Source organism: Volvox carteri (assembly GCF_000143455.1).
Source record: "Volvox carteri f. nagariensis unplaced genomic scaffold VOLCAscaffold_23, whole genome shotgun sequence".
In the NCBI taxonomy this organism is placed as follows: Eukaryota; Viridiplantae; Chlorophyta; class Chlorophyceae; order Chlamydomonadales; family Volvocaceae; genus Volvox; species Volvox carteri.
The window spans coordinates 1,400,355-1,411,044 of record NW_003307566.1 but is presented as its reverse complement, the minus strand read 5'-3'; the positions used below and the strand labels follow the sequence as shown (position 1 = coordinate 1,411,044).

The 10,690-nt window shown below is 54.8% G+C and overlaps 1 protein-coding gene across 1 annotated transcript in view; it reads left to right on the top strand.

The window, feature by feature from the left end:
* Nucleotides 1–7,420: 7,420 nt before the first annotated feature.
* Nucleotides 7,421–10,690, top strand: part of rlsC (RegA-like protein RlsC) — a gene marked incomplete at both ends in the record, with an annotated part of 6,579 nt that continues 3,309 nt past the window's right edge. Inside the window, 2 exons of the mRNA XM_002951409.1 lie at nt 7,421–7,516; nt 8,867–10,453. Coding sequence (XP_002951455.1) covers nt 7,421–7,516; nt 8,867–10,453 — 1,683 coding nt within the window. The remainder of the gene's footprint in view (nt 7,517–8,866; nt 10,454–10,690) is intronic.

The window sequence follows — 10,690 nt, the reverse complement described above, 5'->3', positions numbered from 1 at the left end:
GCGGTCTCGCCGGGTAAGGACGATGATGATGATGATGATGATCGCCTGGTCGCGTGGTTTGAGGGGTATGGAATGTGCTTGCTTGTTGTGAAGGTGCTCTGGTGGTGAGGGCCGGGCGCGTGTCTCATTGAATCATGGGTGGGATTAAAAGCGAGGAGGAGAGGGGGGGAAGGGGGTTATAAAGATGAATCAAGTCCGCGGGGAGGGAAATCAGTCACGTGTGAGGGCAAGCGGATAGGTGGGTTAAAGCATGTGATGAAGGGAAACAGGGGGCCAGGAAGGGGGCCAGGAAGATGGGGATGGGAGAAAGGCCTATGTGTGTGTATGTATGTATGTATGTATGTATGTATGTATGTATGTATGTATGTATGTATGTATGTATGTATGTATGTATGTATGTATGTATGTATGTATGTATGTATGTATGTATGTATGTATGTATGTATGTGTATGTCAACAGGAACAATGGCCTTGTGCCTGTCGGAAACTGCGATGCGGCGCACGAAGGCGACAGACCCAGCTGCTGTGGACAGCCCTTGCTAAGATGTGCTGCTGGGTGAAAATGCGCTGTACGCGGCCGGCGTGGAGGTTACCCCTCCCCCCCTTTTTGACCGCCTGTTTCGCCAGCCCACCACGAGCCCACCACGACCCCTACCACTGCCTGCTTTAATTTTCCTGTTTCTTTACCTCCTTGTCTTCCTGTGTGTTGACCTATGTTGCAGCTAGGGCGGCATGTGAATGGAGCTAGGGGTGTTGAGGTCGGCGGCGGCAATTGCGGGACCAGTGCCGCCGCGTGCCCGTAGTCGGAGATGCCCGGGGGCCGCGTGTCGTCAGTCCCAGGCAGGCATCACTGGTGGCTGCGGAGGCGGAGGAGGAAGGGGGAAAGGGGGAGGAGGAGGAGGAAGGGGGGAAGGGGGAGGAGGAGGAGTAGGAACGGGGAAAGCGGGAGGGGGAGGAGGAGGAAGGGGGAAAGGGGGAGGAGGAGGAGGAGGAAGGGGGGAAGGGGGAGAAGGAGGAGGAGGGGGGCTGAGGGAGGGGGGAAGACGTGGAGGAGAAGGTGGAGGAGGCGAAAAGAGGCGGAGGAGAAAGGGGAGGAGGAAAGGTGGAGGAGGGAAAAAAGGGGAGGAGGAGAGGGGGAAGGAGGAGGGGGAGGAGGACGAGGGGGAGGAGGAAGTGGAAAAGCAGGAGGAGCAGCCGCATGGACTTGGGAGCGGGCCGCTCCACATACACCTTTGGGGGGGTTTAATGTAGGTCCACGGCTCAAAGAAATCCTATTGTAATCCGCGATAGGGCTATGCATTACTATCTTTATGTGTGCTGTAAGATGCAACATGTTTGTGTTATGCTCGTTGTTGTTAAGAGGTTTATGTGTAAATGAATGAACGAAAATACGAAAAACAAACTGCGAAATGCTACCATGCTAGCTTGATGGCCGCCTGTGGGGGCTTGTGGGGGGGGAGGAATAGCTGTTGGCAGGTAGATTAAAAGCCAGGCGGCAGGAGGGCGGCAGGCTGCTGTGACAAATCGTCGTAGTCATCTGGCATCGTCTTGCGCGCGCGCGCGGAGAAAAGGTTGTTCGGTTGTTCTCTTTCCAGCGATTCGCACCGAAGGCCACAGAGGATGGTATATAAATGCAGCAGGTGTCTGTTATCTTGGCTTGGGCTTCAACAGTTTTATACTCGGACGCGGTGGTGATCATATCCATTGAGAATGCGCCGTAGCTTTATACAATGTTGCGGCTGAAGGGCCCTGGTGGATACATACATACATATATACATACATATATATATCAAATTATTACTGGCAGGTGGTTTTTAGAGGCGTTGGGCATAAAAAACTGTTTAACTCATGGCCGGTGGTCGCGTCTGTGCCTATCTTGCCGCGCACAGCTTTTGCGTGCTGCGCGCGTTCCATGTATATATATTACAAAGGTATATATACATACATACATACATACATACATACATACATACATACATACATACATACATACATACATACATACATACATACATACATACATACATACATACATACAAGTTCCGCACACGAATGCGGGGTTGGGGGGGTATATCCGTCAAAGCACGAGGAGGGCCCAAGGCCTACCTGGGGGTCTGTGGGGAGGGGGAGGGACGGGAAGTGTGCTGGGTCTTCAGCGACATATATACATGTCACAAGTTACAAGTTACAAGTGCCGCACGAGTGCGGGGGCGGGGGGGGGGCGTCCGTCAAAGCCCGGGGGGGCATGGATACGGTGGGCCGGCCGACCTGCTGCTGGCCTTCGTCGACCGCATATGTCACGCAGGTGCGCCGTCTGCCGCCAGACCTTCCAAGACCTTCCAAGCTTGAAGGAGACAGACCGCGACGGGGCCATCATCTATCCTCTATCCCTTGTTGTCAACACACCCGGCTGCTGACTGGGACAGCGCACCTGCAGTCTTGGGGGCCGCAGGACACTCACATCATCACATCGGAACTAGATCTCACTGTTGAGAGTGTGCATCACTGCAGCAACCTGTATGTGGATGTTGCTTTGGCTGGATATATGCATGTATGTGTAGATAATAAGAGCTATAATACAATATATAATACCGTACAATTGTATAATCCGACGTGTGTACCTGCGAGTGTGTGCATATGTGTGCATATGTGTGTGTCGTTTGACCTTGTGGCAGCACCGGTAATTATTCCTATTAACAGTGTTTAAGTTTACTATTCGACGACTCCTCCTGAACATGATTTTTATGGCATAGATTTTCAAGGCTCCTCCCTCACTTCAGACTTCCTGGTCGTGTTTCGACAAGTGTCCGCCACACGTACATACACATACATACACACATACATGCACACACATAGATGTGCATGCTCTCTCTTCTTTCTCTATCTCACTCCTTCGCATACCGGCCCCCATGGAGCTCTAGAGCATGGAGCATTAGTTCTAATGCTGCTGAGCACCGGCCTAATGGCCCTTCAACAAGTCCTACTTCAACAAACACACACTCTTCTAGGGTAGGGTGAGTCAGGAAGACACCGACCAAGACAACCACCAAAGCAGGCGGGCATATGTTGAGGAGGAAGCAGTTGATCGTTAGGGCTACACTTTGGATAAAATTAATTGCCGTACCGAAACAGCTGGGAGAGGAGTCGTTAACGGTATAGCAGTAATGCTGCTGCCAGCGCAACCTCAAAAGAGCGTCACTGAGAACGTACATACATAAGGCTGGGAAACGCCCCAAACAGTCACAGTTCCAAGGCCAGCTCCGCGCCGACAACCACGCAAGCTTAAGCCAAGCCAGTGCCAAACAACCAGAGGTGACTCCCGTGCCCAGAGGCACCCGAAATGGGAAATTACTGAGCAACTTAGGCAACCGTTCAACGGGGTACCTAGGCCCCCCCCAGGATAGTGGGGCCATCCGAGGGCAGTAGCATCAGAGGACGTGTTGAGCACACAGCAGGTTTCTGACGCAAGTAAGCGGATGCGTGTCTCACTCATCCGCATGCGCAGCCGCCCGCAGCCTGCCATTGCAGATCGCGTTTCCTTTTTATTGCCCATGCATCTGGTCGCACGATTGCAGTGGGAGCGGTGCGAGTGGCGAATCTGTACAGCAAAGAAAGAGTTGAACGGTCTTCTGACGGGCATATTTATATATACACACACACATACACATACACACATACACACATACACACACCTACACACCTACACACATATACACACACACACGGCAGCTGTCGACAGCTGTCTCCAGTACTTCCACGTCCGCGGCTTAGCCGTTATCTGCTTTCCCTTGCCACTGTGAGTTGCGAGCCGTATCATGCTTCACACAGATTCATAATGCTCGTCAAGTCGTATCCATTTGGTCCATGTCCGTACTTCGGCAAGTACGGGAGGTGTACACCTGTTGTACATCATATGAATTCGGTAATATTCATAAGCTCCAAGCAAGTGAACCTGAGATGTGGATGATGATATGTTACGAAGCTCTGAGACAAAAGGGAATGAAGAAATGATGTATGCCAGGAATGATGTGTGCGCTGCTTGGCATCAGCTGTGTTGGTGCAGGCCGGGGGACCTGATCTGATGCATATGTCCGCGGGACGGCGGCAGGGCATCTTAAGTTGTCATTAGCTGGAAGCACTGCACAACATGTTTTGGAGATGCGGTTCGATGGGGGAGCAGTTCACCCTGCCGGGATGCATGGTCGGTACGTGGCTGGGTGCTGGTGCTGATGGTGTCGTCGACAGTTCTGCTGGAGTCTTTCCAGTTTAAGGGCCGCCACAAGTAATTATTAAGCAAGACAGTGAAACGAGTAGAGCGGCTTACAGATTCACGCAAAGATGTAACGTGTTTCCTTAAGCCATTCAAATCAAGCTAATGGTCTTGGGTAAAGTTTGCAGAGTCATTTTGGGCTCCGATTTGGGGCTTTGCAAGCAAGGGTTGTGCACGCAAGGGAAGATCATGCCTGGGCAAGGAAACACGCTCACCATCTTTGAATCAGCTATGTGTCCTAAGTGTTATCTGACCGCGTGGTTGCGCTAGGTTTATCCACGACATATCGGCGCGGATAATTGGGCTCGACGTACATGCGTCGATTGCAGAGTAACATCCTATTAAGGAAAGATGTCATGCGCGACTTGAAACCGAGCACAAAATATAAGCTTTGTGAATGCTTATGGATGGCGTTAATGTGCACGTTTGGTTTTCGGAAACTGTAACTCCCATGCCGCTTACACTCCGAACACCTAAAAATCGCGCTTATAGCTGTAGTTTAACCTATCTGTATATATTCGGGTGTATGTAATTTCCATGAGGCATTCGGGACGCTTGCCTCGCCCTTCGCTTGGCGGGCGCACAGCCGCGCACCAGCAACGCAAGGCCATTTTAGAGTGTTGCAGTGCAGTAGGTTGAGCCCTGGTCAATTAGTATGTCATAATATCCCTTTATGGGCTTTTCAACTCATATTCCTCACGGCTGGGAGAGAGCGTATTTGAGAAGTGTCGTATATAACGGTCACAACGTCCACAGCGTTAGACGACTCTACTGTATCTCCTTGCGACGCATATGAAGATCCAATTCTGTGGCCATTACGCGCAAAGGCTTGCTACACGACCTCTACACCACCTGTACATCTAGCACTGATAATTGGCTGCCAAATGAGACGCACAGTTCAGGTCGTTTTTCATACTGATAAGGGCCCATACTTACAACCATCGAGCTGAATTGATTGTATTCTTGCAACAAGGCTCAATCCGGCCCACGACACTGACCGCTGGGTGTTGGCTCCAGCGTTTAGCCCATAGAGTAGACCAACCTAATTAACTGCATCGCATCTAAGGATAGTTTACACTAAGGTAAAATGGTAGGTGGGTTCTGTTGTTTGGGAACGGGTTGACGGTTGTTTGGCTGTGGTAATATCGCCATGCGACCAGCCACTATGTGGCACAACGAGGTCACCAAACGCTTGCGTATTTTTCGTTAAAAATACATAGTTTGACACCATCCGTAAACCTCTGTGAGGATGCGTTTCGCTGTCCAAAATCATTCTGAACGGTTTCTTGTCGGTTTCTCCGTCGTCGCGTCTAGTTATATCCCAGCATAGGGTCGCCTCAAAGATAGATACGTGAAGACGATTTACATTATACAGTGTACACTAGACACCGCTTTATTGTCCGTTAGCGTTGGCCTTCTTCGCCTGGACCGTTAAAAGTAGATGGGGCAAGCCCTACGCACAAAGGCTATCGCGAGGTCGCGGCTCCTACAAACCCAACGGGCCGCTTTCCTGTCACGCTTGAAAAAGACAGTTCCTACGCTGATCATAAATCTGCTCCGTGGCAGTTGGGTCGCATTGCTTCTGTTGTCTCCCTCCTCAGCTCACTATATCAAACAGGCTTAGCTTTTGCATGGTCCGTTCATTCACCCTACCGCCCAACGTTTGCAAGGCACTATTTCACGCCCGTCCCCGCCCTCCCCGCTCGCTGCAACCCCCTTGCGGGTCGGCTCCCCGGGTGCGCCTCCTTCCTCCCCCCCCCCCACCATCCAAACCCTCCCCCCCCTGCAGAAGCGAAGATGCCTGCTGGCGGAATCTTGTTGCAGCGCCAGAACCTGAGGAGCGCCCGCGGGGCATGCCCCTGTGCCGGAAAAAACGGTTTCTGATAGAGGGCTGTTTTTACGCGGCTGCTGCTGCTGCTGCTGCTGTTGGTGCTGCCAAAAGTAGCTCGCAAATTGTCCCGTCAGAAGCTTCGATAGGCCCTTGCCCGCAGCGGCTATAGCTCCCGCGCGCACACACAAGTGTGCGTGTGTGTGGTGCTCTGGTTCACATTTACATGGAGGTGCGAGCGCGCTGGATCTTTCGTCTGGGGTTGAATCACGAACAACCATCAACACCCTATATACCTATTTTGCCCCCCGAACACTCACTCGTTGACTGATTTCTAAAACCCTTTTGCCAAGTCATTGAGAGCTGCACTCTCTGAATCCTTTTATATATATATTCAATGGACAAACATTTGATTACTTTTCACCGTCCTTAACTCTTCCCCCATGCTGAGTCATCCCCAGCTCCCAGTACCAGGCCTCGGTTGCCGTACGAACAGTCGTGTGTTCAGTTTTTGCACCCCTGCTCGTGACAGACATGCTGTCCAACACAGAGTCACAATAGTGGGCGGCCATCTACCGGTGTGGGTGGGCTTTCCAGTGGAATGAAAACATAAGAGTGTGTGCCCCTGGATAAGCCCACACGCATCGGTCGATGGGATCCACCGCCCAAAATAAGTGCTTGTCCTTTCCAAGTCTTTCCTTTTATTGTCATTTTAACTTTTTAAAAATGGCAAAAAAAAGCAAAGCGGAACTGGCAAGCTACCAGCCAAGGTCAGCAGGCAGACCGTTTGATTGGGGTTCGGGTTTGTGATTGGGGCATATGAATGAATGACGGGACCTGTGGGGCTGGGGGAGAAAACGTTCCCCCGCTGAGACTCTTAACTCTTCCTGCCCCTGTTTACGAGTTAAGGAAACACGTTCCTCGCAGGCCTTTCCATGGCCTGTTGCGTATCCTGCGCGCGCGCGCGCCTGTGTCTGAGGTGTTGGTCCAGTCTACTGAACCGCTAGGTGTAGCGCTAGGTTGGAGATGTTGGAAATATTGCCGGAGCTAGCCATCCTCGTTTTTGGCGTGTCTGCGCGTGTTTTTTCTCCTGCGGAGGAGCGTGTCACCGCGTGTGTGTATGAGCGAAGGTTATCTGGGAAATCAATCGAGCGTCAATGCGGGCGCTTGAAAAGTAAAGCAGGCTGACAAGAACGCTTAGTGGACACGTGCCCGTGTCGGTTTCCCGGGTTATTTGGGTTTTGTCCTTCGCGCCTTTCGGAACCAAGAAGTAAGGTGATACCTGAAGCCGATGAGGGAGCGAATTAGAAATAAGAATTTGGATGTGTGGTGGTCGCGGCGGTCAGAGCCACATAGCGCATACAGCTGCCGCGAAGGCAGCAGACACAGGACAGGGGAGGGAGGGAAAGGCGTGGGATGTGAGTCGGGGGGGAGGGGGAGAAAGGAGAATGGAGAGGGGAAAGGGAGGGAGGGATGCAGAGCCGGAGAGAGGGAGGAACGGAACGCCGTTGGAGCATGGAACAAGCAGCAAGCCATGTTCTTTTTCCAAACCTGGAATGCAGTCCTTCCTTTAGACTTGGGAGTAAGCCGACGTGTTGCCGCTAGGAAACCGGAGAGGCCGGAAGAGGAACTTACCCATTCAAACCCCAGAACCGACTTCCCAGAACCCACACGCATACATACATACACACAACCCGCTAAAGCCCACGCACAAGGAGCCAAGGATGCAAAGCCCGTTCCGAAGACGAGCAGTCAAAACGACATAATAGATTGAAGCTTCAAAGCTGCTTGGGCCCTTGTTTGCTCCTCCCCGAGCAGTGCTTGTGTGTGCCGCCAGATCAAGGTTGGGAGGGAGGAAGGAAGAAATCGCACTGAATATGGCCAAGTAAATGCCCAAGCATTCGGGAAGTTGATAGTGGCTAACAGTCCGTATTGAGTTGTCGTCAGTTGGCCGCTTAGCTGATTTTAATGTGGCCTACCTCGGCCACGTGAGCACCGCCAGTCTCTCAACTACCCCACGATTTTTCCGGCTCTCCCTTCGTAACCCCTCGGCCATCTCCCCTCCTTTTGATCCTGGCACATAGCGCTTTCGCAGATAGTGGAAGGAGCCTTCATGCTTTCGAATCTCACCCATCTTTGCCGCTGCAGCCATGAATGTTTTTAATTTAAAAAATACATATTAATTACCGGTTTGGGGGATGATTTAAAGGTTATTTCCTTTCTGGCCCCCCTGGTAGCGGCCTGCTGCTGCTACTGCTACTACTGCTGCTACTACTCATGGGTGACGTCACCAACACGGCAGGCGCCTTTGCTCTAGCGTGTAGGTTGCCTGCTTGCGATGTAAAGCTGCGAGCGCTTCCACTTCATCACATCGCTAAGCTTGACCACATTGCCTCGGCCCACCCGCCCACCCAAAAGCACCTACCAGGGTTGTATCCACATAGCCGTTGCCCATGCGCACCCTCAACTACCATCCCCGTTTCCAGACTCCTGTCCTCACACAATCCGCTATTATTTTTTTCTCTTCCCCCGCTTCTCCCTCCCTCTTTTTCTTTCTCTCTCGCCACCCCTCTTTTTTTTCTCTATCTCTCTCTTTTCCTCTCGCGGACTTTTGGCGCTGAAAATATCCCGCCGCCCCTGCGCTGCTGGCCCTTTTTGTGTTTGCTTCCAATCCCTCTGCCGTTCGTCTTGCCGTATAGACCGACCCGAGTGACGAGGAGAACGATAACCCCCAACCCCCTGAAGAGGCCCCGCATCCGTCCCCTCAGCAGCAGCAGCAGTACCAGCGGGTGCTCATCCCCCCCCGCCGGGGCCTCCGAATGGGACAACAGCGGCAGCAGCAACAGCAGCAGCACCCGGAGCAGCAGCAGCAGCAGCGGCAGCAGCAACAGCGTCAACCGCCGCCAGCAGCGGCGGCGGCGGGACTGCCACTGCCGCCGCCACTGTTGCTGCAGTCCTATCGTACGTCCCCACCCCACCCTCAGCTGCGCGCCACCGCCGCCGCCGCCGGCGGCAGCAGTAGTTCCGCCGCAGCTGCCAGCTATGGCAGCGGCAGCGGCGGCGGCGGACACTGGTCTACACGGCCGCCGGGCTTGTTCTTGCCACCGCCGCCACGTGCGCGACAAGTCGTGTCGCATCCCATCGTCCTATCCAGACCGGACACCCCCGGAAGCTCCCCACCGCATCAGCGACCGCCGCCACAGCTGCCGTTGTACCGCCTGCATCCACGGGCCCTATACGCTGAAGCTGAATCGCTGCCTGACGATGAGGGGGAGGCTGAACCAGGGCCGTCGGCGCCGCCACCACCGCCGACGCCGCTGCGCGTGCTCCGCGCCATAGCTCCCGCTGGGCACACTGCGCCGCATCCGTCGCGGGGGCCGCCGCCGCTGCCGCCGCCACCCATGCCCATACGGCTGCAAGAGGGTCCTTGGCGTGCGTTTGCAGGTCCCCGCCTTGCCGCACGTCCGCTGCGGCCCTTGCACCCACCGCCGGGGGCGGAGGCCGATGTGCCGTACGATCTGTCTTCACTGGCGGCCGACCCAGCGACCCCATTGCGTATGCGACGCCATCCCTTCGCATCAGCGGCGCCGTCGGCGGCACAGCCGCCGCCGCCACCGCGTACGGCAATGGCACCCCCGACGTACGGCGCGCTACCGCCACCGCGCCAGCGCGGCAACAGCATGCCAGGGCACTCGTACGTGGTGGCGGCGGCGCCGCCGCCATGGATAGATCCACGGGTCCCACAACAGAGGCTTTCCTATGGGCTGGGACGGCTGGTGGCGGGAGCGTTAGCGCCGCCGCCGCCAGCCTTCCCTGGACCTCACTTCCAGCCGCAGCGCCCGCAGCCGCACGTGCGCTCCCGTAGCTTCGACGACCCAGAGACATCCCCCGCCGCGGCGGCGGCAGCGGCCGCTGCATCGGCGGCTGCCGCCGCCGTCCATCCTACCGCCACCGCCGCCAGTGATCACTCTGAAGAAAGCGGCGGGGCGGGATTCGATGGAGAGGCCAGCACAGCATCCCCCCCCAGCACATCCGTACAACCCCCGGAGTCGAACATCGAACATCAAAGTATCGAAGTCACAGTTGCTGTCCGAGTCCAGCGCGCCGCCGCCGCCGGCGGAGCTGCCGGCACCAGCATTGGCGGCGTCGCCGCAGCCGTCGGCCGTACTTGGCCAGACGATCCGCAGGCGCAGAGTCCGCAGCTGCAGAGTCAGGGCGCGGCTGCACCCGCCGAGCTACGCGCCGGCTACGCACCCGGGCCAGTACGAGGCCGGTTCGACGTGCCACGCTACTTGGCGGGTCGCGACTGCATCTTTCATAACGGCCGCTGGATGTCTCGATCGAATTTCGAGCGGGTCGGTTCGCGGTGCACCGCGCGCTGCTCCTGAATGCACTACGCAGGGACGGAGAAACACATGTCGCTGTAGCGATGGGCAAAAAAGAAATTGGGATAAAAACGAGGAAAACAACAATTTGGGGGACGGAAAAAAATCAAACATTGCTGTGCGTGTGCGTGTGCGTGTGTGTGTGTGTGTGTGTGTGTGTGTGTGTGTGTGTGTGTGGGGTTGGGTTGGGTGGGAAGGAGGAAGAAG